The following is a 25,816-nucleotide window of genomic DNA, read 5'->3' as shown; positions in this document are numbered from 1 at the left end:
GGAGGACTTGTGGCAAAGCTGGCTATTCCCGAAACTTATACTGGCATACGTATCTTGAGGTTTTTATTCTGGCTGGCAGCCCAGAGCGGAGTGTGGAAATGGTTCAATATCAAGCAGAACACATTCGACTTGCCCAAGTACACATTTGCTCTTGCTACAGACAATAAATAACTTGTCGAATTGTCAATAGCACCCTTTAAGAGAGATCTGACGATTATTTGGACAGTTTCAGGGCATCGCGGCAACGTGAGATCGTACTACAGATACTGTATGGTCGAGACATTCGTCCCCGGATAAATGTCTTGGTTCTCAGCGGACGAAATGGTCGGCGGAGGTTGGCAGCGGTGCGGAGGCAAAGCGGCGATAGTGGTGGTGGTGGTGGTGGTGGTGGTAGTGTAGTAGGGTATGAGTGATATATATATATATAGTGTGTACGAAATATATAAGGGTGTTGTAAAGTGAAGTTATGCTAAGACTTATCGTGTCTACCAACGTTAAAAAAACTATACAAGTTTCTAGCGACCCACCAAGCTGCGAGAGCGCGTTGATAAACGCTGGATTGGTGTTGAACCTGCCATCCCGCTGGATGTCCTCGAATAAGATTCGCCCTGTAGCCTCCATGGCATAGTCGTCAAGAGTGATTTCGACAAGTCCGCGATAGTTTGGATCAAAGTCCGCCAGCTGGCGGATCATCTTGTAGATCATCGACTTAATGAACCTGAACGTGTTTCCTAAATGGCCGGTTTGGTCTTTAAGACTAGCGATTCGGGAGAGTATCGAAGGTGCCAGGCTTGCCCAATGCTTTTGAGCAGAAATCTCTTTGTGCAGTTGCGAATTTGAACCAAGACACCTCTAGACGTAAAAGATATACATGAGTGTGTTCTATACTGCTCACGGTTGAACCTCTGAAACTATCTTCGGATGTTGCCGAGCTGAAGCCGTTCGACCTCAACTTCTGGGTCACGCCGTTCAAATCAAAACTCAATAACACTTCCATCACAATGTCAGATTGAATCGTGCATGTCGTGAATGGCACCAATCGCAGCAGCAAACATGTCAATCCTGGTCAACCCTTTAGCTACCGTGGACCAGCTCTCACAATCTGGATCCCAACTTGATGGTGTACCCGCTGACCTAGAGAACTCCATCCGATTTGCGGGCGCGCGTTTGACTCAAGCTGCAGGCATACTGTTGCGGCTTCCTCAAGACATCATAGCCCAAGCCATCGTGATATTCACGCGATTCTTCGTAGGGCCTGAAGGTGGCAGTCTGAAGGAGTACGGGGCTAAAGTAAGAAACCCCGTGGCCCTGGTCAGCATAATCGAGGCTCATACGACACAGGATATATCCGCTGGATCATTATATCTGATGGCGAAACTATCTTCAACCCCAAGATCACCTCGCAGTGTGCTCAACGTCTACGCCTATCTAGACTCCTTCCCCTCAACCTTCGTCGACGCGTCAGAATTCGACGAGGAAAAAGACCCTGAGTCGTACTATCTCACTGAAGGCACCTACCACGCTCAAAGGACCTTGCTGCTGAGAACAGAAGCGCTCATTCTTCGAGTGCTCGGCTTTCAGACGCACGTTGCTCTCCCCTACACGCTGTGTATCAACTATCTGCAGACGCTCGATGTGTTCAGTCACCCTGAGAGCCAGGATCTTGCTAAGCGGGCCTTTGCGCAACTGAATACGTTACTGCTTAGCCCGCAGCTGGTCTATCTTACACATCAGCCGTATGCCTTGGCTACTGCATCTATCTATCTAGCCGCGAGGGAACTAGGCGTCAAATTGCCGGATGAGGAGTGGTGGGAAGTCTTTGACACGGATAGAGAAGAGTTGGGATTTTTGGTTGTTGCGATGAGGAGTATGGAGGGGTTTGCTGCGGAGGAGAAGCGGAAGTGGGGCAAGAGGAAGGTGCCGCTGACTGTTGAGGAGATTGAGGGCGAGCTGGAGAGGAGGAGCTTGCTGAATGGTCGAGGATGAATTTGTGACGGCTCTTTAACCTCTGAAGGAAAAGCACGGAGTGACAAGCTTCCGTCCCTGTTCCCCACGACGAGCCCTACCAGTCGACGACCGAGGAATCCCAGTCTGGAGGTACGCCTCGATCACACGACAAGCTTGCAGAGCTCAATCAATCCTACTCGCTCTCAATGCGCGTGCTTCAGGAACACTGCGCGCTGGATGTAGGCGTCCGAACATTCAACAGCGGAGTCCTTGCTCCGTGTCATTCGTAGGATCTTGCATCCGACGGTCTGCCGGTATCAACCCTCATGATCGAGCTTACATCCCGCATGGGTTCGAATGGTATTGCAACTCAGAGCTAGCAGCGCAGCTGAGAGCATGGCGTGTTGCGAGAACACTACGCTGTTCAATTACAAAATCAAAATTCTCCGATGGTAGCCAGGCATCCTTTATCCCCTCATATCAAACCCAAACTGATGGTGCTTGAAATCTCTAGCGATGATGTTGTTCTGTGCTCTCTCGCAGTTTCCATCTGAGACATCTATTGTACGCTCTGAAGTGTCGCGAAGTCTCTCATCCCGTTCAGTCTCACATTCACAATGCACCTTTGTGGGGTTTGCTGTCCGCCGGGTGGCTTATGGTACATAAGTCGTCGCGCTTCGCTGCCGTTTGCTTCCACGTCGTTAGTGAACTCAGACTGCTATTTCACTTAGCCGTAATGGTAAAGGCTACAGCGCATCAGCAGGAGTGTCCGAACTTCACACAGCATGAAGGCAGGCACTATGTACCAGCGCAAAGCTCGCCTTGTTTTCATATAGCTACAGCAGATTCAGCAGAAACAGGTCGGCCACAACGACCAGCTGGCTCTGAAGGTGGAGTTTACCATCCATTCACCTCCAAACCGGCCATGGGTTCGTATTCGGGAGCAGTTCTGAGTAAGTCTGCGCCAGCGCAGATGGTATTCAATCGTCCAGGCCGAAAAGATCCGTCATTGTTGCCACGACTCAGAACCGCCTTCATCAGCACCTCATTCAATGATCGACAAGGTCACCTGCGTTGGGCAAACAAAGTCCAGGTGCATCCTCCACCTAGCGAAGACTTCCGCCACCCATCTCCACTGTCGCAAGAAGCGAAGGCTGATGAGTCTGATGAGCCGCTTGTATCGCCTCTGGTCTTCGATCCAACAACCCGTGATAGCACCTCTCCAGTCTCCCCGCCCGGGCCTGACCCAGACGAGCAACTCTCCAGCAGATGGCCTTTCTTTCCACCAGACCGTCTCCCAGTATCTTACGCAGCCGGTTCGCCACCATGCAGTCCTGTCGTTCAGACCTTCGACAGTCATGCCCAGGCTAGCATTCAGCCAGCTCTGGATCCCTACGACATCGGTGAGTCAGGCGAGGCCTCGAGCAGCCATACAGATATAGATGAAAACCGTTTCTTCCTCCACGGCCTAAGAATTGCGCAACACCGCTCTCGCAGGAACGCCATCGCCGGCATCCCGGCAGTGCTCCTCCCCGGGATTCCTCCAGGGCCTCGAACAGACTCTGGGGTCGTGCTCACGGACCAACGAGGCCAGGAATTGTTCTTCGATTTCGGCGATGCAGTCGAGCATATGGGTTTCACGCAGCGGTGGGTAGAGCACAACCTTGAAAACGCGTTGCAGCATTGTAAATACCATTGTCGAGTGGAGTCTGTTGCAGAGCATCAGCCAGCGACCGAGCAGACGCCTGAGCCGCAGCGTGCGTGTTTTTGCAAGGCGAAGGAAGGTCTGAGCCGGAGTTGGCCGGCGCAGTGGAGTCCGCAAAGCAAGAACGGGAAGTGGTCTTAAGTAGTGTCACGGTGTAGCTCGTTGTTTAGATAGACAATAGGTCTCATCACCGTGCATTTTTCGCGAGCCCTCGTGCACAATCACCGCTCGCGTATCCTCAACCGTCTGGCCCCGTTCTTGCTATCTACCCATCGCACCATCCCTTCGCCTTCCTCGCAAGCCGTACTCCTCCCTTCGTCCTCTGTCCAACCCCCTACATCTCCAATGTAGCAATCCTCCCCCCAACTTCCTCCCTACTCCCCCACGCGCCCTCCCGAATCCTCTCCCTCACAGCCGCAGCGATCTGCGGCGGAACCTCATCGCCCGCCTCTTCCACACGCCGGCCCAGCGCAAGCAGCGCGTCGAACTTCGCGACGGCGATCTTGTACGCGGCTGACTCGGCATCCCCACGGCCGCCGACAAGGTTCGAGAACGTCTGCGCAGGGCGCAGGAGGTAAGGTAGGACGTGTGGGAGGGCCGGGGGTGCGAGGAGGGCCTGGAGGCCGGTTTTGGGCAGAGGGGATGAGCTGGAGAGGTGGGGTTAGCTGGGGTGTTTGTGTTGTGAAGAAATTTAGGAGGGGAAGGCGGGAGCCGTAAGCGTGCCGGGCGGCCTGTGCGGAAAGGAGAGAGCGATGAGGTCGGATGTACTTACACCCGTAACGAAGCACGGAGCTCCTCGTCCCCAGCGTCAGACCAGTTCGCCGTGGCGACCGCAGTGATCAGCCCGATAGCCGGCAGCGCCAGCTCCTTCAACGCTACTGTCTCGGCGTGCCGGACGACGTCGCTCCATAGTGCAGAGTTGTGCGCCACGTAGTGGAGGTACAGCGCCCGCGCCGCCGACTTCTCCGCTTCTGCGCGCCCATTGTCGGGCGTGGATGTCGGATCTGCGGGCGCAGGAAACTCCACCACCCTCGCAGGTGGACCGTGGAAGACTGTCGCTAGCGTGTTGAGCGCGTCAGCGAAAGTCGGGCTAGAAGGAATGAGGGACAGCGGGCTAGCGCTCCAGTCTGGGACGCCCTGTTGATCGGGTACGAGATGTGATCGGGGAAGCATTGAGAGAACGTGGAGATCGTGCTTGGGCGACTCTGCACGCGTCCCTCGGCTACGAGAAAGGTGGAGTACTGTGCGCAGCCGGGACAGTACGCGATCGAGGTCGTTCGTTCGGGCGAGTGTTGCGGGATACAATGACGCGTAGGTGGCAAGGTAGTGGGCGGAGGGGCCGTATAGGAAGCTGATATCCAGGGAGCTGTGGCGGTCGTTGTCGGGGTCTAGATACAAGGCTGCCGTCCGTTGGTGTAGACCTTTCTCTATCAAGAAACCTAGAGGATCGAATGATCGAGACTGACTATAGTTTCGTTAGCAGATACTCCCAATAGATCTCGTGATTGTTGTTGCTCTGTAGCTGTTCGGAGCCATATCCACTCTTTGGGAAGAAAAAGAGCATTTAAGCCATCTATCCGCAGGTCCGCACGGTAGTGATCCAAAGCTAACACTATGCTGCTGAGAGTGTTTAGAGATATAATTGAAGCGAGCCCCGCCGGTATCGAAATACCATTCCTGCAAAAAGCCTACTGCGAACTTTACGAAGAGATCTAAAACACTTACCGTTGGCTCCTATTTGATCCCTCGCCACCAGTACAGCTGATCAACTCAGTGTAAAAGTTGATTAGGCTGATGTGCATCAAAACGTCATCCTTCAAGCAAATAGATTAGTTAGTCTTGAGCACTGAATCCGTTCCACGACTTGTTGATGATAGTAAGAACAAGACTTGTGTGGTTTGGCACCTAACTATACAGACGCTCTGGCGACTCACATCGTAGTCCACCATGTGCACGGCGGCGAACTCTACCAGGCCTCGCGAACCCCTTTTGAGCCCGTGGGCAGCCTCGACATCGGCATTATGACTGGTCGCGAGCACGTCCAGATCTATTGCACCCGCCTCCGGTATCCACTCAAGCAGTCGCGCTTGTGCCAGAGATTTCTGGCGCTTGGTAAGCCGCTGACCGGCCGGTTGTGTTCCGAAGTCGCAGACAGAGAATACGAGGTCATAGACATCTCGATCTCCAAACAGTCTTCTCCACATCACGCCCTGCCCAGACGCACCTATAGCATCCTTCGAGTCTTGGTGATCAGCTTTGAGCAGGCCCAGAAGGACCGCGCTTGCTCTCTCGGCGATCCCTGTGTCCTCGGTGCAGAGCCATAGGTTGATTAGAGCGAAGACGACCTCGGGCATACCAGCGAGGATTGCCGCATCGCTGGCGCGCAGAGTGGCCTTCTCCAGCAGCGAGAGCATCAGGAGGTTGAAGGGTCGAGCTTGCACATTTAAGCCGGCGGTAAAATCGACAGGCGGCTCGAGGGCGAGGATGGTGGAGAAAGGGACTGACTCGAGAAGCTTCAACAGGACTCGGATGGCCGGGGACGGATCTTGCTGTAGAGTTGAGAGAAGCTGAGAGAAATGCAGGACTAGAGATTGAGATGTTTCTGGTGTGATTCGGCTTGGAAGATAGTACTCGCACTCATCTAGCAACCTGAGGTCCAGAGGGATGCTCGGGTCGTTGTAGACTTGGTCAAGATGGGCATGGAGCTTCTCCACCAGAGCTGCTGGGTCCGCCATGTTGGTCGAGTGCTGCCAGAGGAGGCGGCAAAGGGTGTCTATCTTATAGCTCTGTAGCTATCCAGCAGAGGTTGATACTGGATGGTGGTGCTCGTGGCACGTCAGATTCCTAGGTTTGCTGTTTGCTGGACGTGGATTGCTTCCTTTGCCACAGAATGAGTGACATCCTACGGCCAACACGCTACGGTCCATACCAGGCAGTTGTCTCTGTTGATGCCCTTCTAGTAAACGAGAAAGATGCAGTATCAGCTTTGAGACGCGGCTTCAGTTCACGCGCGGTGCCTGACAGGCGGTGACGATGGCAGTGGGGCTTCCGGCTCGTGCCCCACCATTGAAAAAGTCCGCTATTGTCTTTTGACTCGGCCCACCGCCATGACCAGATTTCCATTCCCACCGCACTTCAGCTTCCTCGCCTCTCTCGACTCGTCGACCATGCTCTCTCTGCCCTCGACTCCACGTCCGCTGTATCCTTACAGCCGACCTCTACACTCAATCCACCGGTAGCACAGCAGCAGCCCGCTCGTGCGCTCACAATGTCACGAGGCGGGCGAGGCGGATTCCGCGGCGGCGGCGGAGGAGGAGGAGGATTCGGCCGCGGGAAGATTGGAGGCCAGGACGTGCCTTGGGAATACGATCCAGATCTGAAGGTTGAGACGAAGCCGTCGGAGCTGTTTCCAGTGAGTGAAGCTCATCTCAACGCCGAGAAACTTGGCTGCAACAGCGACGATCCCAATCACAAGCTCGCTGCAGCTCCAGCTTCAGCCGCATTCCTTCAATCGAGTCTTGCGCATCCACCATCTCCTCGACCTGCACTACCTACAGCTCCTAGTCCCGCGCAATGGAGCGCCCGGCCTACTTCGAGTACCACCGCCGACTGACCCACGACCAGCAAATCCCCCCGCCAATCGCCAAGCCTCCCAGGCGCCTCGAGCGCATCCAAGTCGCACACTACCGCGCACTGCGCGAGCGCATCCACGAGGGACCGCTCTACACTGTTCTAGGCGACAATGTGCGGGTAGGGAAGACCGGGTCATCAGCGCCTTTGGCGGCGGCGGCAGCGGCGGCGACATTCGATCCGTTCGAGGGCATGCCGACCTTCACGCAGAAGTACAAGAAGCAGCGGCGGAAGATTCCACGGCTGGATATGAGGCCGTATGGTGAGGCTCGCGCGTGAAGAACTTGGCGCAGGAAGGGCGGAAGGGATATGGGCTAATCCGAGGACTCGTGATGGGCAGTCAAGCGCTTCTTCCCCGAAGAGCTCCACGCGACGCTCGACCCCCTCCAGGCCGGCAAAACGGCGAAGCCCAAGAAGAAGCTCCTCCAGATCACGAACTCGAACCGGCTGCGCAAGCTCGATGAGTTCGAGGACCCGGACGTCGCAAATGAAGGCGACGAGGAGGAGAAAGGCTCCGAAGACGAGGAAAACCAAAACGAGCAGGATAAGGACGACGCATTTAGCGAGGACGACGAGGACGACAACGACGATTACAACGCCGAGCAATACTTCGACGGTGGTGACGACGATGACTACGGGGACGACGGAGGAGGTGGAGGGGACGAGTATGGAGATTTCTAGAGCAGCGGGGCTCCGTCATCAAAAGCATCTAGCGAAGGGCGTTGTTGGGCTGGCTACTGTGCATGGAACTGGCGTTTGCTTGGAGTGTGGTCACATATGGGCGGGAATTCTTGCTCAATGTTTTGTGCTGAGTCTTTTGAGTAGCTGCGATCTCTGACGATGTACGGTCGCTAGGGATCGTCAGAACAGGAGAGTACTTCCAACAATATTGCGGTCGGGCCTCGAAATAGTGGCGCCTTTTTGATATCCGTTCGCCTTATCCAGCGGAATCGAATGAAGCGTAGGATACGTGGAAACCTCAGTAACGTTTTCGCTTTCACTTATCGTTATCAGCAAGCTACAGTCCATGAAGAGCGAGGACATGGTACTTACGTCTTTAGTTTTTGGTTTTTCTCTAGACGCTCTATCGAGTTTCTTCGCGAATCCATGTGCGAACTGTCAATTCTCCAAACCCCACTCGTCCCTATGGTTCCACACAGCGAAACAGCCAGAACCGTGTTCTCATGACAACATTTCAGCGAAACGGAGCATCCAACCCCTGATCTAAACGCCCCCACATTCTCTACTCCATCTCCAAACTCAACTGCGTACTAACCTCCCACCTAACCCCCAACCCACCCCCATACGCCCCGCCGAGCCTGTTCCGCACCAAACTCGCGATCCTCTCCCTCAGCCGCCCGGCCTCCTCGTCTCCCGCGCCACGACACCTGACCCTCAGATTCGCCTGGCACAGCCCATAGTGCACCTGCCAGAACTTGGCCTCCTCGAGCTCCGCGACAGCCGGGTCAGCGCGCAGCTCCGCCAGCACGGCTTCGACACCCGATGCAGAGGACGAAGGAGAGGTATACGACATCATGAGCATCCTCCCCAGCGTCCAACCAAGCCGCCACCCCAGCCCAACCATGCACGCGGCAATGGAGAAGGCGAGGAGGCGGTCGAGCCAGACGTAGCTCTGCACGCTCAGCAACGGCAGCAATAACAGCAGCGCCGAGCACGAGAGCGTGAGGAAATGGCTCGGGTTACTCAACACAGAGGGCAGTGCCGCGATCGGCGCAAGCCTCAGCACCTTCCCCATACGCGCATGGTTCTTGAGCAGCAGCGCCGAGACGAGCGTCGAGACGATAGCCGCCAGCGCCGCGACATCCACCTCCCCAGGCGAGATGCGCTCATGGTGTGTATCCGAGTCCGGGTGATGGCTCTCATGCCCGCCCGAGTTCTCGAGCGCGTGCTGCAGTCCATGGGACAGGAGGTCCAGCCCCATGAACAGCAGCGTGACGGCCATCGCCATCCCCGCCAGCACCTCGGCGCGCTGCAGCCCAAAGGGGTGTTTGATTGTGCTCCGTTTCCAGACCTCGAAGTTGCCCCCGACGTCCACGGCCACGCACACGAAGGCGCCGATGGTGTCGTAGAAGAGGAGGTGCGACAGCGCCGTCATGGCCATGGAGCCGTGCGCGCAGGCTTGCACGTAGCCGGCCACGAGCAGGTGGCCGAAGCACCACAGGGCGCGGTATTTTTGGTCCGCAGTCATCGAGTGCCGGAACTCTTTGAAGGTCGGGATCGGGAGCGAGGCGGGGAGTTGGAGGGGCGGGCGTGGAGCGGGCTCGAGGAAGATTTGGTGCGAGATGCTGCTGTGTTTGTATTTGTGGCCGCGGCGGCGGCCGAGGGCTGCGTCTTGGGACTGTGAGGCGTTAGTGACTGATATATGGAGATGCGACTGTCTTTGCTCGGCTTGACACTGCGGGAGACATACTGATTTCGCGGGAGACTTCCCACCAAGCGTGTACTGCTGCGTCTGGAAATTGAACGGGTTCCTGCCATTCTCAGAGCCGCTGACCGGTGTTGCGCTGTCAACGACATCGCTGAGGAAGCCGTAGGGAGAGTCGAGGCCGGCGGAACTGAGGGGGCTCCGCGCGCTCAACGGGGGTGTTGGATCTGCTAGAGAGCCGAATCCTCGAGACGGGAAGGTCGCGGAGGTGGGCGAGAGGGCATCTGGGTTGTAAGAGTGCGGCGCACCCGCAACTCCCAGGCCTACGGGCTGGTCTGCGTCGTCAGGAGGTGGAGTGGGTGTGCGGGGTGGGATTGGGAGAGGCATGGCCGGTGCCATTGGCGAGGGAGATATCGGCTTGTCTTTGCTTGAGCGCTTGCTATAGCGAGCTGGCTGTGCTATATCATCTTGTAGACAGTTTGGTATGTAGCCTCCTGAGATTTAAACAATTGCCCTACCGTAAGGCGCAGATCGCACCCCCGAGCTGTGTCGTGACTTCGGCTGGGCCCTGCAGCTGCCGGCGATCTGAAACGCGCGTCAGCCATCCCTCCCCTGCTCAGCTTCACCTCTCCGAAACAAAGAAGCGCAATGCCGGGAACATAACCACCCTTCGGCCATTGTTGGAGGAGGAGCGGTCGCGGATGGACTTGCCAGACAAAGAGCATGGAAAATGGATCTGCCACCTCCCCAAAAGGCAGCGCTGGCGCCCACCGTAGCACCGATCATCTTGCCAACGGCCACGTACAGCCGGAAGGCGGCAGCAGCGCGCCTGCAGGAACCGGACACAAACGAAGCCTGTCCGGCAGCATCCTGTCCAAGCTGGCGTTCCTGCGGACATCTTTCGAAGAGCTACCATCGCTACCCTCAATCTCCAAGACCAGGGACGCCGAGCGCAACAACACCGAACGCGATGCCCCATCCACAACGAAGAGAGGCGGCGCAATGGCCACCGCCATGAGCGAAGACAAAGTGCGCCGGCGGAAAGACTCGCTGCGCAAGGCTGCCATGCTGGGAACGGGCAAGCTGCGCGAACGCAGCGACGCGCCTCGAAAGAGCCCACCGCGAAGTCTCCACGCCTCTACAGACCATCAGCGAAATATACCTGGCAGCAGCCCCACAACCCCAGAGGATCGCACCCCCCGGCGGCGCTTCAGCTACGAGAACCCGTCCGCGGCTTCTTCAGCTGAGGGCGGCATCACTCTCTTCGCGCCAGCTCCGAAGCACTCGCACCACGCAGCCGGCAGCATTTCGCCACGAGATTCTCCGCAGAGCGCCGAAACGCACGCGCCAGTGAGACCAATACTTGCCTCGCCCGTCGCCATCAGCCCAAATGCACACCCCTACGTCTCTACAACCGACGAGTCCGACTCCTCGCCCTACCGCCACCACGACCCCTCAGCAGCAACAACAGCACCAACCACCACCACCGCCGGCACCGCCAACGCCACCATCCCACCCCGCCGCCGCAGCAAACCCTCCACCTCCGCGCGCGCCACCTCCCCCCTCTCCCAGTCCGTGCTCCTCCCCCTGCCCACCCCCTCCTCCGACGAGGACAACGCAGAAACCGAGCGCTATGGCTGGCTGCTGCTGCTCTGCACCTGGCTCATCTTCGTCGTGGGCATGGGCTCGTGTCTCGGAGTCTGGAGCTGGGCGTGGGACGTCGGGGAGACGCCCTACGCACCGCCGGAACTCGAGGACGACCCGACGCTGCCGATTGTCGGGTACTATCCCGCGCTGATTGTGATGACGGGGGTTATGGCGTGGGTGTGGGTCGTGGTTGCGTGGGTGGGGATGAAGTATTTTAGGCATGCTAAGGTTGTTGGGGAGGAGGGGTAGGTGGGGTGTGAGTGTGTGTGTATAGAGACGGGAAAGTAAGACACCGTATATATATATCTTTGTAATCGCGCTCCGTTGCGCCAATGCTGTCTATGCCCTCTATGCAGCCCGAATGCCCTGGATCCCAACGCGCCGGCGCTAGATGCGAAAAACTCACAGAAAATATAACCAACTGCGACGAAACAGCGCTGTAGGAACACAACGACCTTTCGGCGCAGGCAGCTACGGCTTCGGCGCACTCACTGGTCTTATGTCGCCCGCAGTGTTCAGGCTCTCCGTAGACTTACTAATCTCGGATCCGGACGAACTCTTCTCTACCTCTTTTGTCTCCTCGTCTCTGATCCGCCTAAGCGGGTTCTTCCCCTCCTCGGCCGCCAATTCCTCCCCAATCTCCTCCGCAACCCCCTTCTCCACATCCGCCCCATTCTGCTCCTGCCTCTCGGGCCCCTCCGCCGTCCTCCCATCCGACGAATTCGGATCCTTCTTCCGAATCGACCACCCCCCGGACCACCCGACCCAGCCCGTCTCCCACGGCCCCCGAACCGCACACACCAGCAGCGCCGCCCCGATAAACCCCACGCTCGCACTCCCACTCCTAATCCAGCCGCCGCGTGCATACAGCGAATTCCCCGCCGCGGTGCCCGTCAGCTGGCCACAGAACGTGAAGAGCATGAACGCCGTGTTGACTCTGTTGCGCGCCTTGGGCTCGATGGCATAGATGCTGCTCCTGTTCGCGATCTGCGCAGACTGCATCCCCAGATCGTTCAAGAAGGCCTGGAGGATGGGGCCCGCGACGGTGAAGGTGCCGGTGTAGGTCCCGACGACGACGCCGGTCAGCACCATGAGCTCGCCGATGACGGTGCTGAAGAGCGGGACGAAGCGGTCTGTGATGGTGCGCGCGTAGACGGGGGACAGGAGCATTGAGGCGATGCCGATGAGGGCGAAGAGGCCGATTACCAGGGAGCTGTAGTTATACGGCTCCCCGGCTAACAGAAACGTCAGGGTCGTCCAGAAGTTGGTGAAGGTTGCGGCGGTGAAGAAGGAGATGAGGCAGGCTTGCACGAGGACTGGGTGCTTGGTCACCATGACGAGGATGGACCAGAGCATCTTGAAGTAGTTCAGCCCGCCCGGGTTGGTGGAGGGGTAGTCGGGCATGAAGAGCCAGAGGAGGATGAAGATGGCGTATTGCAGCCCGAGGGAGAGCCAGTAGACGTTGCGCCACGAGGTGTAGTTTGTGAGGATGCCGGAGAGGAGACGCGCGATTAAAATGCCCATTATCAGGCCGGAGACGACGATCGAGAGGGCGGCAGCGCGCTTATTTGGAGGTGCGAGGTCGCCGACTAGGGGGAGCATGAGTTGGGGTGTCACGGTTGTGATGGCGGTTATGAAGGAGATGGCGGTGAATACGGCGAGGGATTTCGTGATGCAGAGACCGATCCTGGAGTATAAATTGTCAGCGACCGACATCATAAGGCTCTGGACAGGAATTGTCTCCTACCACATAGTCGCGGTGAACAGAACCAGCAGCAGCACGAAAGCCCGTCTCTTGAACAGGTCTCCCAGCGGACACAGGAAAAGCAGCCCCGCTGCATAGCCCGCTTGCATCACCGTGGGAATCTGAGCAACATCTTCGTACGAAACGTTGAAGTCGGCCGCTAGGATGTTAAGAATAGGATGATTATAATACAAATTCGCAACCGTGAATGCCCCAGCAACCGCAAAGAGCACGTTTAGAGGCATTGAGAACACGGGCGGCTTCTCCGTATCCCAGCGACATCGCGGCGGTGTCCATGATAGTATGTCGTATGCTCGGCGCCAAAGAGTTTTGGAGCTGGTCGTTTGCTGGTGGTTTATGGAAGCCGATGTCGATGCTGGTGATGGTTCGGCGGCAGATGATGGTGTGGCTTGAGCCGCCGCGGAAAGATTCCCGCGCTTGTCGTCTGTCATCTCAAGCAAGAGCGTCGAGGCAGTTCACGCAGCATGCTTCTAAGGTCTAACGAATTGGACATAGGAAGCATTGCGGATATCTATGCTGGGAAAGCACATCCTCTAGCTCAACACTAATCCCATGGAGATCTGCTGCAGTGGAGACAACTGCCGGATCCCCTCAGATCTGGTCACTGCATCCGGTGCCGATGTGCCGTGATGTCGACATGTACTCCGTACCGCTCTCATATCAGGCACGATAGACTGGACCTTATCAGGATTCAGCTTCTTGACTTCGACGCGGTCCTCCTAATCTTTTACATCTCAGGGAGTAGCCACCATATCCCACTGGATCAGAAGCGCACCGCACACACAACACGCCGTAGCATACGCCGAGCCGACTTACATCTTCCCTCCCTTTCCAAGCTCCAGTCATCTACGTACACTACTAAAGGATATGCTGCTGTATCATGCTGAACCTCGCGCGGGCTAAGAGGTGCCAGCCAGACATCGCTTTGATCTCTATTCAAAGCGGAACGGCAAGGAGATGCCGGCAAGACTCACCGTATGCAATTAAGAACCGCTCAAGAGCTGAAGGCAAGGGACTGAAATGATTCAGCCACCGTCTGAGGGCGAAGATGCTGAAGCTGGCGCTGTATCCGAACGCCTTTACAACGCTGCTGACTGAAGAGCTAGTTGGTGTAAATATGCGCCCGCACGATGTCTGCGGCCAGCGCCAAGACCTTTTACAGGAAGAAGACGCGGTATGACAGCTTTTGGCTGTAACTTGTGCACGAAGCGACTCTTGCTTCCCAAATGACCTACTTGTGGTATTGCGTTGCCTGCCTGCTGCCTGAGGGCGTGCGTATGATGGTAGGTCTAAGACAGTTGAAATCTGCTAGATGGCTTCCTTTCCTTCTAGCGCATCAACTCTCAATTTTGTCTTTTGCCTTCGTCTCATCTACTTGTACTATCACCAGAGCCTTACGGGGGTGCTTACGGCATCACGTTAACGATCTTCGGTAACGGTACAGATACAGTCTCTTGGACGCCCGAGCCTACCAAACGAGGTACATTCTCAGTCTTGTCTAGTTGCATCCTCAAGACACTGCTCTGTGTTTGGACTGCTGTTCATCTTAACATCCCTGAGTATGAGGACCTGGGCCGTCCCTGGTACAAGAAGCGCCAGTTATGGCGCAAAGTCAAATGACTCTTTATTACACTTCTAGCGCCCGGGTTGGTTGCATATACAGCTTGGGTTCAGTATGCGATGGCAAGGGAAGTACTGAGCCGATTTGAGTTCTGCTTCCAAAAGCATATCACAAAGGCCGAACATGAACCACATGACGTACGAGTATCTCTGTTCTGCCGGGAACTGTAACTTCATTGCTGAGATTCTATGTTGTTTTGAAAAATCTCATCCAAATGATTTTTATTTATTTCCTCTTTCTTTTCCGCCGTCCTTGGTATCTCTGTAGCTCGGCAATCACTGAGGATGGTTTATCCCGCTTCGTCCCTACCTCAATCATATCTTATTTGCGTTTTGGTGGAGCCACCGCTACTACATTGAAAACGTCTTTGATTGCTGTTTCGACTGGTCGTCGTCAGATTCATTGCCGAGGCTCCTCCGCCCTATGTTCTGATGGTTCTCCTGTTCGGACCGAATGGCAGACTTGCTATCTTTACTTCTGTGCTGCTTGTTTAGGTCCTTGCAAGAGCATATCTGATCGTCGAGTGCTTCGTAGCCCTCTCCAATCCTTCTGTTGGCATCTACAATGTACCTGCGTGGTCCAGCTACTTTCCGCATATCACTTGAGCACGGAATGCGCTCCTCATATTGCAGTCTGATTTCTACGTAAAGCTTTGAATCGTGCAGTGGATTCTCTAGGATGTCAAATGTCGGCGTGGTAGAGGCGATAGTAACTGTAGAACTATGGTAGAATTGCGTTGCTGTAGACGTACTACCTGGTACTTCATAAAGAATAATGCCTCCGTGAGCTTATCCAGCAGGGAGATTAGCCAGGTCATGTGTTGAGTACTAGGCCAGCCGAGTCTCATCGAAGCACACCCAACACAGAAAGCCGCACATCGCTTTGGCAGTCCCTTCATTTAACGTTAATGCATCTATAGCATGATGTTGCAGCCTCAGCACTGTAACGCCCAGCCTCCCAAGTCCACAACAGTTCCCTCAATGTCCCAACGCCCACGTGAATCCCAGCCACTGGATAAACTCCTGCCCTTTGTACGCCTTGCCAAATAGACTCCGTGGATTCCGTCGAGAAACTGTCAAATCTACACCACACACCACTCGGAATCTGAGCGGTTGTCTTCTTCGCCCCCTTTGACAGACTCCTGGTTTGCGCCATTCCCATCACACAGCGAGGTTATCGTGCCAGTGGAAGTCCACAAATCTTTTCTCGGTATCGGGGTTCTGCTGCGCACGTCTTCAGAGTCGCTCTCTACGTCCGTCATAGGTTCATCGCCTTCGGAGACGTCGAATACGTCTTCCTTCGGTCGGCGAACGAACGTGAATCCTTCCGCCTCCGACGTCGATGTCTCGCTTCCCTCCGTATCAGTCTCAGTACTGTATGCACTCGGCGCAACTCGCGGCAGCCCATGTCGTGGTCGGTGGACGAGCGTGTATGTTGGTTCCGATATCCGTTTTCTGCGCATCTTTGCTAGAGCATCCTCCTCCGCAAAGGGTGGGTTGTCTGCGAAGAGATCGAAAAGGAAGTCGCCGAGTGCGGCTTGCTCGTTGAGGGCGTTCGAGAGGGGGTTCGGTTCGCGCATTGGGAGGTTTAAAATGTCCATTGCGCCTAAATACAGTCAGCCAACTGTTTGGTAGCTCACCTCGCCAGATGTCAAGGGCATTCAAACGGAGGCAACAGTAGAGCCACGAGCTCCCGGCAAAGGTGCAACAGACCAACATAACGTGTTCAGACTTTCAGAGAGAATTACTGCTTACCCTCGTCCTCAAAGTCTCGAAAGTAGCTCGTCCGGATTAGATCGTTGGAGAACGGGCGCAGTTCGAACGCCAACTGTCTGAAGGCTGGGTTCTTTCCAAGGTTGTGGTACAGGAAACAGAAGACACAGTAGTGCAATATCGACTCTATGAGCGATCGCTGATCAGAGAGTTGAGCGTAGATGAAGCTGATGGCCGAGCAGAGGTCGTCTGGGGGACTCGGCCTGCTGCAGGATGCCTCCGTGTCTTGGAGGATACTCGTGCGAGCCAGAGTCTGTAGTTCTGGGACTTCGAAGATCTCCCCTATGCGTAGGAGCTCTGCGTGTCTGAGAAGAGAACATGGCTCTGATCCGAACCGGCCTTGGTCGTTGTAGTCGCCGAGGTAGAGGAACTGGAGGAAGTGAACCACTAGGCCTCTGGAGCTTGCTTCGATGCTGGCTTGTGAGAGACCATACGCACGGTCCTCAAAGGAATAGGCCAGTAAAGGGCATCGCTGGCTGATGATGTCTACATCCAAACCGGTAATGATCGAGGTGTCGCCGTCTGGTAGGATGATTATGAGCGAAGCGTTGCCTTCAGGGAAGACGTCCAGGAACTGAAGGTCGTTCAGCAGGGTGTATGGGGTACTTTGCGAGGAAACAGGAAGCTGGCTCTCCGTGGCAACGTGAGTTGATTGAAATGCCTGTTCGAAGACATTGACTTCAGCCATCTTGCCGGTGGCTTGGCAGGTCACTGTGAGAGTGTACAGCAGGAGTGATTGAACACACAGTGACTCAGACAAGATAGAGAGCGGAGAGACGGCGAGAAGGTGCCGTCGAGCATATTCTTGAAAGCTGCAGAGACGAGGCTGAGAGCTTAAGCATCCTACCTTATGCATGCTTTAGGCAGATGCGGAGTAAGCATAGCACAAGCCTTGGCTCGAGGCTGCTATGCTCATTGGTGTAGCCTTACCTTCAACTTCAGTGAGCACCAGATCAATGGCGGTCTTCAATGGTTTCTGAAGCCTCATTGCGTTCGTTCGTGCAGGTCTAAGAAGTTTCTACTCTAGCAGTCGCTAAGGATGGTGGGTCCTGGGCTAGCTTGTAGCTTATCAGTCAGCTCTCTGCGTACATTGAGCCCATATCAGGGAGCTTTTGGACGATCTGTGATCTTGTCTAGTCTTTTCGGCAACCTACCGAACTATTGGCAACTTCATTGTTGCGAAACACGCGGCGGAAGTCCTCCATCCAGGTTCTTGGGGGCACAAGCTGCCCCAGGCATCACGTGATCGAAACCGCGACTGCCCCCTGTTCGTCCCCGCTGTTGACATGCAAGTCCTCCAACAGATCTCTGAAGCAATATAAGTAGCGACAAGAGTCGCGGTCATCTAGGGCACCTGGTCCTCCGAAGACAGATCGATCACAAGAGTTTGAGAAGTTTTGCCAAAAGAAGCAATGGCTTGGTTCTCAATATTGCCAGACAACCTGAGCACCGTCGAGGCATGGGCCGCTCGCATATTCGTAGGTCTTCCATAATGATCTTAAGGAATGCTTGACAACTGATCTGTCCAGATACTACTCGGCGTGCTGACCATCGGCCCCTGGGCGCTGTTGATCATCTACGATCTCCTGCTCTACAGCTGGCGATCAGCAACCCATGAAATACCTGTAATCGGCGGACGAGCGCGCGGTAGACAGCGACCTCGAGCGCCGAGTCTCACAGAACGGCCTAGCGGCCATCGGCGAAAATTCAGTCTCGCTGTGCCTTCATCAATCGGAGAAGAAGATGACTCTGATCGGTCCGCCAGCGCTTCGGGCAAGGATTCGTCGGCGGACCTCCGAGCTCGACATTCCGACAGTGCAGTTTTCGAGGAGTAAGAACGTCTGGCTGAGCATCTCTGAATATGGAGTTATTCTCTCATTTCCATTTCTGGCGTGGGCAGGCTCCTATGGAACACGCCGCTAGCTAGGCCATTCAGTTTTCTCACGATGGAGTGCGGAATTCCACCAAGCTTTGAAGTGTCCCTGCGGCAGCGGGTATTACGGGTATCGCCGGCCAATACCGGCGTTGACGAACGAACCTCATGAAACATCGTAAAGAATTGCCATAAATGAGAAGTTGTAATACATCTGCAGAGAAAGGCCGTGTATCAGCATCTCAGACGGTTCTCAGACCGTACTTTTAATACCTGGATATTGCAGCTTTCCATCTACGACCGTGAACGTCACCCAGAGATGACTTTCAACTTCCCTAACGCAACAACTCAAGCGGGTACTTTAGCCGAGCTAAGAACAGCAGGAGGTACTGGAACTCCTGATACATATTTTCCATCCCCAGCATCTTCTCCGTCTTCCTCCTCCACTTTTACCATCACTCCACTGTAAACAGCTGAAATGCCCACATTGATGCCTTACGTCCCCGAAATTTGTTACACTGAACTTCCTGTTTGTCACTTCTTCTCGTCCAAACACTTCACGGTAGTGGATTTCCGATGGTCACCTTGCTTCCACTTGTTGATCGCAACGCTGAGTGTTACTCCCTAGCGCCTACTCATAACGAACTCGGCGTCTGCCTTCCAAGCCTCTCCTCAACACACCCGAGAACTCGGGCTCAATAGAATCGTGGTGTTTCTAATTGACGTTCTAGATATATTAAGCCGCCGTCACGCTGTATTTATCCACAAGTCTTCACTGCTCTACTTTTGCTCGCTTTTGTATGCTTGGCGCCTGTAAGCCCTATAGTTTCATGCATTCCGACCTCGCTCAAAAAGAAGTTCGCGCTTGGCCAGAAAAGGAAGTCCGATCCGGTTGATGCATGATGCCGCACCTCTTGGCCGATGCAAGCCGACTCAACCTCTGTATCTCTGTGGGAAGGTGGGTTGCTCCAAGTCTGGTCGTCTCAAAACAGTGGAAACTTAGAAGCTGTTGTCGCCCGTTACAAGCCTTTTGGTTCGACACGAGGCGAAGATTCTTGTTATTCTCCAGTCATGATTCACTCAGTGTGGACACTGCCTGTTCTATTCCTGTGTGTTGCCGCTATCGTGTGGTTTATTGACATAAGATTTTTGCGGCACAAGGTATGACCATGCCCTTGACAGTATCAACTTCAAGATGGTAGGACAATAGACAGATGCTTTTTGTAGAGTCAGCGCATATTCATTGCGTTTAACGTCATTCCCCTTCTAATCAGTGCCACAGTCATACAGGCCGACAACTAAACAAGACTCGATAAGGAAAGACGAAAAGACTAGTACACTGGATGCGTACAGCAACATCACGCCATTAGCAGATTTCGAATGGCGGGACACTGAACCGATCAAACTGCGGCCGTTCAAGCCGAAATACCACCTCACCATGGGTACAACCGCCAGTCAATACGACTCTTGAATCCAGAGGGGCTCTGACACTCTCTAGCACTCGAGAATATAACTATGTCTGATCTAATTGAGATGGACAATACCTACGTCGATCGTATCCAGCTCCGGCGCAGGATTATGAGAGACCACGAGGGAGACGCTATAGCTGCCAACCCGATCATCAAGCCAGCTGTCAACGAGTTGTACACTTGGATGATGGAAACCTACCTCCCGCGCCGCTTCCCACGAGTCTACCAATTAACTCTCGCCCCAGGGTCTTTGTACCCAGTCCTCTTCAACACCGCCACCAAGGAGACTCTCTCCGTCGCACCCCCTCCAACGCCCGTAGAAGCTCTCAAGATTCTCGGAGGCAGTATCGACTGCGAATTTCTCCTCCTGCTCCCTACAGCCGAGGAGGGCAAGTACAGACTCGAAGGCTTCGTGACATGCTTCCCCTCCGGCTTCAATACGCGCCTAAAGCTCGGTCTCAATCTCGCTGGTATCCATGGACCGGTTCCCGGCTATGCGGCCAAGCTCGAAAAGAGCATGGACAGATTCTTCGCAGCACTACCGGTCGGCAAGGTTGTCAAGCGGGCGAACTGGTCCATCACTACGAACCGCGATCTCTTTGTGCTCAGCGGAAATCACGGCTATGAGAGCGAGGCGGACGGTGTTTCTGGACGGGAGGATGAGGAGGTGGATGTGGAGCAGTGCGTGGTTAGGTGCGAGAGACAGACCTTGCACCGGTTACCGGAGAGCAAGGCGCTGGTGTTTGCCTTCAAGACTTATCAATATCCACTCAGGCATATTAAGGATGAGGGGAGTGCGGAGGACTTGTGCGAAGCTATCGATGGCCTGCCCGGGGGCAGTACGCCAAAAATGGCCGTTTACAAGCGGCAGGTTGTGTGGGGTGAGCCGGTTAAGGCGTACTTGAGGAGCTAGCGGACAACGGTTGGTGTGGGTAACTATCCTTATGCGGCTTCGAGGCCGAGGAGCGTTGGGGTGCGGCAGCTATGTAGACGGATTGCCGAATATCATGCGCGAAAGGCGCTTCCGTGTGAACGTTCCCCAACATTTCAAGGTCCTATAGAGGCCTGGTCTGAGCTTGGGAGGGCCCATCATGAACGCGACGAAACCTCCCAGTCTCCCATCGCTTGTTGTTCGAACCCTCCGAAATACTATGGGCATGAGGTCCATTTCAAATCTACTCTGATGAGGCACCATTAGACAGGGAACTAGGACCCTACGGAGATTTCACTTTCACAAGTCATTCTGCGGAAACTCTTCCACTTCCACATCGAGCAACGGCACAGCTCGCGCAGAACATCTTTCCCCGATCATTACCATCAGCAAGCGATGATGACCGATCTTGGCAACGATCGTCGTAAGTAATAACAATTTCAGAAGCGCAGGGGCGCTAACGGACTACTAAATCGATGCACTCGACTCTTTGAATGCGGGGAAGCAATGAACAATGTTGAAATTCCGTTCTTCATGCGATCGATTGATTGTTTTGACGTCTTGGACCCAGAGTTCTGGACCGTTAATGCTGCGGGGTGACACAAAAGGATCGACTGATAGCAAAAAGTCTCCGCCGCACAGCGGCCTAGTGGCTTAAGAAGCGGCACAGTTCTGAGGTGACCGACGTAGATTAGAATCATAGTTAGATTCGTTTAATGGAGACGTTCCTCGTTCTGCTGGCTAGGTACATCCAAGAGAACGGTCAAAGTCTTTTGGAATGCTCGATGAGGGGCAGCTGTGGGACCTGCGTGAGAACGGGTTCGGGAATTTTCTCCGGCTTGCCATTTTTAGAGCTGTCGAACGCAAGGGCCCGAAGATGGCGTGCAGCTGTCAAGGTTTGCTGGGAAAAGTGCCAAAAGTGCCCAATAGAAAATAACAGCTTTCCCGCAGGGCGGCGTCATCAGCGAAACGGGTTCGACGCGGGCCACATCAGCGCCAGTGGGTGTTTCCGCCGCCTATCCCAACAATTATTCGTTTCCACTGCCCCAGGTGCTTTTTCGGCAGCACATATGTAGAACACGTTATTTCAGAGGTGCACGACAGGCTTTCACTGCTGCATCTTGAACACCTCTCCCTCGTTTCTTCTTACCTTTTTAATGGCCCGTCGTTGATTCCTATCACGCGACCTTTGTTCCACCGCATACGACTTGTTTTCAGTATCATCTTCTTCCTTCGAACACAAGCAAAAGGCCTCGTTATGGCCTCTTCTTCCTCTGCCTGGCAGATGCTGCCACGGCAGAACTCAGACAGCACTGGGGCGTTTTTAGAGCTCATCAGTGATCCATTCCAATCTCAGGTATGGCATCCAGGCCTGCTTGGCTTGAAGACAGCTGACAGCCCTAGATACAACAAACGGCTTTCCTATCATCATTGGGCACCTCTCTCCTATTCACCCTCGCCATCGCTCTCGTCTTCTGCCTCCTCCGGCCATACAACACCGTCGTCTACGCACCGAGGTCACGACATGCGGACGAGAAGCACGCCCCTCCACCCGTGGGCAAAGGTCTCTTTGCATGGGTTACACCCGTCCGGCAAACGAACGAGCAGCAGCTTGTCGAAAAAGTTGGACTCGATGCCGCCATATTCTTGCGTTTCACCAGGATGTGCCGCAACATCTTCCTCTCCCTCTCCGTTCTCGGCTGCGGAATACTCATACCTGTAAACGTTTTGGGTGGGAGGTCGTTTCGAAACAACAACAGTGGGATATCTGCCTTCATGACTATGACACCGCAGTTCATGTGGGGGAACATCTTTTGGGCATTTGTCATCTGCTCGTATCTGTTCACGATCGTCATCTGCTACTTCCTATGGCATAACTACCGGGCGGTTGTGCGACTTCGACGAGACTACTTCAACAGTCCCGAGTACCAGGCTAGCCTGCATGCACGGACATTGATGCTTACGGATATTCCGAAGTCGTTGAGGACGGACGAAGGCATTGTCAAGATTATCGATGACGTCAAGTCAACCGCGGAGGTTCCTCGCGCTGCAATCGCGCGCAACGCAAAGGATCTTCCTGAACTCGTCGAAGAGCATGAGGAGGCCGTCAAAGAGCTTGAGGGACATCTCGCAAAATACCTCCGCAACCCGAACAAGCTGCCTGCTAAGAGGCCGACCTGCAAGGCCTCGAGGAATGATGCGTCGTACAAGAAAGGAGAGACGGTCGACGCCATCGACTACCTTACGGATCGCATACGGGAGCTCGAAGCCCAGATTCGAGAAGCCCGCGAATCCGTCGACAAACGTAACGCCATGTCTTACGGGTTCGCAAGCTACGAGTCGATTGATACTGCTCACAGCGTCGCGCATGCTGGCAAGAACAAGCATCCCGAAGGCAGCACTATTCGACTTGCCCCGAAGCCAAACGATTTGATCTGGAGGAATCTACCACTCAGCAGAAGTACGCGTCGCTGGAAGACGGTTTACACTAACGGTTGGGTTGCGGTGCTTACCGTGCTCTGGATTGTTCCCAACGCCTTGATCGCCATCTTCTTGACCAATCTATCGAACATTGGCAGAGTGTGGCCAGCTTTTCAAACCGAGCTCAACCGCAATCCTACACTGTGGGCCATCATCCAGGGTATCGCATCCCCGGCTATCACATCAGCCTTCTACTTTTATTTGCCCGCCATATTCCGCCGACTATCCATCAGAGCCGGTGATTTGACTAAGACCTCTAGAGAAAGAAATGTCACTCACAAGCTGTTCTCGTTCTTTCTCGTCAATAATTTGATCGCGTTTTCTATCTTCAGTGCTATCTTTGGCTACGTCTCGAACGTGATCCAAGCCAAAGAGAACAACAGCGGTACCTGGGACGCACTTCAGAACGGGCACATCTTCACCCAGCTCATGGTTGCTTTCTGCAACGTTTCTCCCTTCTGGGTAACTTGGCTCCTGCAGCGCAACCTAGGTGCTGCCGTTGACTTGTCGCAATTGTTCAACCTAGCTTGGGGTTCCTTCTCGCGCAAGTTCTTGAGTCCTACTCCTCGACAGTTGATCGAGCTCAGTGCTCCTCAACCGTTCGACTACGCGGGATACTATAACTATTTCCTTTTCTACGCGTCGGTCGCGCTGGTGTTTGCGTCGTATCAGCCGCTCGTCCTTCCGGTCGCAGCGCTCTACTTCTACCTGGACGGCTGGCTGAAGAAGTACCTCCTGCTCTATGTCTTCATCACCAAATACGAGTCCGGCGGCATGTTCTGGCGCCTGATCTTCAACCGCTTCCTCATCGCGACTCTCCTCGGCAACATCCTCACCGCACTTCTCGTCTACGCCCAAGGCTACAGCTGGACGATGCTCGGCTGCATGCTTCCGCTCGTCCTCATCCTGGGCGGCTTCAAATGGTACTGTATGAAGACCTTCGACGACGCTCTCCACTTCTACAGCACCGGCACCAAGGACCCCGAAAACGCCGCGCGCATCGACAAGACCGCCCGCAAGGGTGACCGTGTCGCTGTCCGCTTCGGAGACCCCGTGCTGTACAAGCCGCTTATCACACCGATGGTGCACGCAAAAGCCAAACACCTTCTCGGCGAGATCTACCGCGGTCGCCTAAGCTCAGAAGCGCCTATCAATAATCACACTACGGCCTATAGCGACACCTTCAGCCTGCACGACATGAGCGCCACGCAGCCCGGCAAGGCGGAGCCGCCGTCCGCGCCCTTCGAGATTGTCGCAGAGGCCGATCTAGATTTCGAAAATTACAAGAACCGCCCCGAGTTCAAGGAGGAGTTTGGCGGCGACGGCGAAATGTACGGTCGTCCCTCTGATATCGTGCGCCCCGGCACACCAGGCAGCGTCATGACCGGCGGCATGGTCCGTAGCTCTTCAAGGGATTCAGAGAGAACGTATACCGCAGAAGGGGAGGCGGGTCCTGGCACGAGCTATCCGAAGGGTTACCACCAGACGCCTTATATGCGGACTGAGAGCCCCGCGGGAAGCTATAGGTCTGCGGATGTTGGTGACCAGAGCAGGCTCATGAGAGGCGCGTCGCCGATGGGTGTCGCGAATCCGGGCTGGGCATCTGCGGCCATGGTGGGATCTGGGTACAGTCAGGTTGGTGTGGGGACGCCGGATGAGGATACGAGTTATGATTACTTTAGACGGGGCAGGCAGTTGTGATGGCAGGGGCTGTTTTGTTCTAATGATTGGATCACGAGTCGGTTTGTTGCATAGTTCTTCCAGCGCTTCTTTGCTGTTGGCGTGCATTGGGAAGGCGTTACATCTGACGAGCATCTTGCTTGGTTGATTGTTTCCTGTACAACATCACAGCATCGAGCAAGAAGTTTGCGCATTCTAAATGACGTCTCATAAGCACGCCTTCTCACACCGTTAACGTCCCTCCAACCAAGGTACCTGGCGTTTCATCCAGCAGTGGAGCGGCGCTAGAATACGAAGGGTGACGGAAGCGATCCCAGATCCAGGGTCCACGAACTTCGCCACCAGGGGATCGCAACGTCTATGACCCACACTGCGGTGTGGAAGGGGTAAGGCATTCCCCAGGACGCACAAGTCAGAGGGTGGATTTGGAGGTACGAGCACGCCATTTAGGGTAAGCAGGGGGATGTGCGTCATTTCCGTCATCCACTACAGCTTTCTGGTTGATTTCAGCTTCATAATCTAGAAAGAACACGTCTCACATGGTACGCTTAGAGTATAGTTCCGGCTCTCCTACTCTTTGTTCTCTGCATATCCGCGGAGGTGTAGCGAATGTTCTATTGTTCTGAGTGTGTTTCTCACTCAGTTTTGTCACACTACAGAAAATCAGAATACTGGAGAAGATGCGGACTTATGTCGTCTTGCAAATTTACCTCGCTCGTTCACGTTGGTGAAACGCTCAACGAAGACAGGCTTGTCCCAGTGGGCGAGAAGGGTGCACATCACGGTACATCTTCCAGCCGTAGATTCAGCCTCAAGTGGGCCGCTCTGAGCTTGGTGATGAGGCTCCCAGACTGGGGTACTGCCTCACCCCACACCTGGGAAGACTGGTCGCGAGAGCCTGGCTTCCAT

General features: G+C 54.8%; 11 protein-coding genes across 11 annotated transcripts; 6 read left to right on the top strand and 5 right to left on the bottom strand.

The window, feature by feature from the left end:
* Window positions 1-527: 527 nt before the first annotated feature.
* On the bottom strand, window positions 528-693 carry W97_04139 (uncharacterized protein; the record flags this gene model as incomplete). Its single annotated transcript, XM_007782032.1, has 1 exon — window positions 528-693. A coding segment is annotated over one exon (166 nt), but the record flags the coding sequence as incomplete, so codon positions are not given.
* A 360-nt stretch (window positions 694-1,053) lies between these two features.
* Window positions 1,054-1,986, top strand: W97_04138 (uncharacterized protein; the record flags this gene model as incomplete). Its single annotated transcript, XM_007782031.1, has 1 exon — window positions 1,054-1,986. One exon carries the CDS (start codon window positions 1,054-1,056, stop codon window positions 1,984-1,986), a length of 933 nt encoding a protein of 310 aa, XP_007780221.1.
* Window positions 1,987-3,986: 2,000 nt separating this feature from the next.
* W97_04137 (uncharacterized protein) lies at window positions 3,987-6,387 on the bottom strand (the record flags this gene model as incomplete). Its single annotated transcript, XM_007782030.1, has 4 exons — window positions 3,987-4,299; window positions 4,425-5,117; window positions 5,378-5,466; window positions 5,587-6,387. The coding sequence occupies 4 exons, from the start codon at window positions 6,385-6,387 to the stop codon at window positions 3,987-3,989; spliced, it is 1,896 nt and encodes a 631-aa protein (XP_007780220.1).
* Window positions 6,388-6,920: 533 nt separating this feature from the next.
* W97_04136 (uncharacterized protein) lies at window positions 6,921-7,963 on the top strand (the record flags this gene model as incomplete). Its single annotated transcript, XM_007782029.1, has 3 exons — window positions 6,921-7,064; window positions 7,217-7,544; window positions 7,623-7,963. 3 exons carry the CDS (start codon window positions 6,921-6,923, stop codon window positions 7,961-7,963), a joined length of 813 nt encoding a protein of 270 aa, XP_007780219.1.
* A 562-nt stretch (window positions 7,964-8,525) lies between these two features.
* W97_04135 (uncharacterized protein) lies at window positions 8,526-10,067 on the bottom strand (the record flags this gene model as incomplete). Its single annotated transcript, XM_007782028.1, has 2 exons — window positions 8,526-9,641; window positions 9,714-10,067. The coding sequence occupies 2 exons, from the start codon at window positions 10,065-10,067 to the stop codon at window positions 8,526-8,528; spliced, it is 1,470 nt and encodes a 489-aa protein (XP_007780218.1).
* A 324-nt stretch (window positions 10,068-10,391) lies between these two features.
* On the top strand, window positions 10,392-11,564 carry W97_04134 (uncharacterized protein; the record flags this gene model as incomplete). Its single annotated transcript, XM_007782027.1, has 1 exon — window positions 10,392-11,564. The coding sequence occupies one exon, from the start codon at window positions 10,392-10,394 to the stop codon at window positions 11,562-11,564; it is 1,173 nt and encodes a 390-aa protein (XP_007780217.1).
* A 222-nt stretch (window positions 11,565-11,786) lies between these two features.
* Window positions 11,787-13,304, bottom strand: W97_04133 (uncharacterized protein; the record flags this gene model as incomplete). The annotated part of the gene is made up of 2 exons (XM_007782026.1): window positions 11,787-13,002; window positions 13,063-13,304. The coding sequence occupies 2 exons, from the start codon at window positions 13,302-13,304 to the stop codon at window positions 11,787-11,789; spliced, it is 1,458 nt and encodes a 485-aa protein (XP_007780216.1).
* A 2,478-nt stretch (window positions 13,305-15,782) lies between these two features.
* On the bottom strand, window positions 15,783-17,161 carry W97_04132 (uncharacterized protein; the record flags this gene model as incomplete). Its single annotated transcript, XM_007782025.1, has 2 exons — window positions 15,783-16,306; window positions 16,456-17,161. 2 exons carry the CDS (start codon window positions 17,159-17,161, stop codon window positions 15,783-15,785), a joined length of 1,230 nt encoding a protein of 409 aa, XP_007780215.1.
* Window positions 17,162-17,885: 724 nt separating this feature from the next.
* W97_04131 (uncharacterized protein) lies at window positions 17,886-18,308 on the top strand (the record flags this gene model as incomplete). Its single annotated transcript, XM_007782024.1, has 2 exons — window positions 17,886-17,951; window positions 18,003-18,308. The coding sequence occupies 2 exons, from the start codon at window positions 17,886-17,888 to the stop codon at window positions 18,306-18,308; spliced, it is 372 nt and encodes a 123-aa protein (XP_007780214.1).
* Window positions 18,309-19,861: 1,553 nt separating this feature from the next.
* Window positions 19,862-20,728, top strand: W97_04130 (uncharacterized protein; the record flags this gene model as incomplete). The annotated part of the gene is made up of 1 exon (XM_007782023.1): window positions 19,862-20,728. The coding sequence occupies one exon, from the start codon at window positions 19,862-19,864 to the stop codon at window positions 20,726-20,728; it is 867 nt and encodes a 288-aa protein (XP_007780213.1).
* A 1,303-nt stretch (window positions 20,729-22,031) lies between these two features.
* On the top strand, window positions 22,032-24,928 carry W97_04129 (uncharacterized protein; the record flags this gene model as incomplete). Its single annotated transcript, XM_007782022.1, has 2 exons — window positions 22,032-22,103; window positions 22,151-24,928. 2 exons carry the CDS (start codon window positions 22,032-22,034, stop codon window positions 24,926-24,928), a joined length of 2,850 nt encoding a protein of 949 aa, XP_007780212.1.
* Window positions 24,929-25,816: the final 888 nt, after the last annotated feature.

This window comes from Coniosporium apollinis (assembly GCF_000281105.1).
Source record: "Coniosporium apollinis CBS 100218 chromosome Unknown supercont1.17, whole genome shotgun sequence".
NCBI lineage: Eukaryota > Fungi > Ascomycota > Dothideomycetes > Coniosporium > Coniosporium apollinis.
The sequence above is the reverse complement of the archived record's forward strand: the minus strand, read 5'-3'. Positions and strand labels throughout refer to the sequence as shown.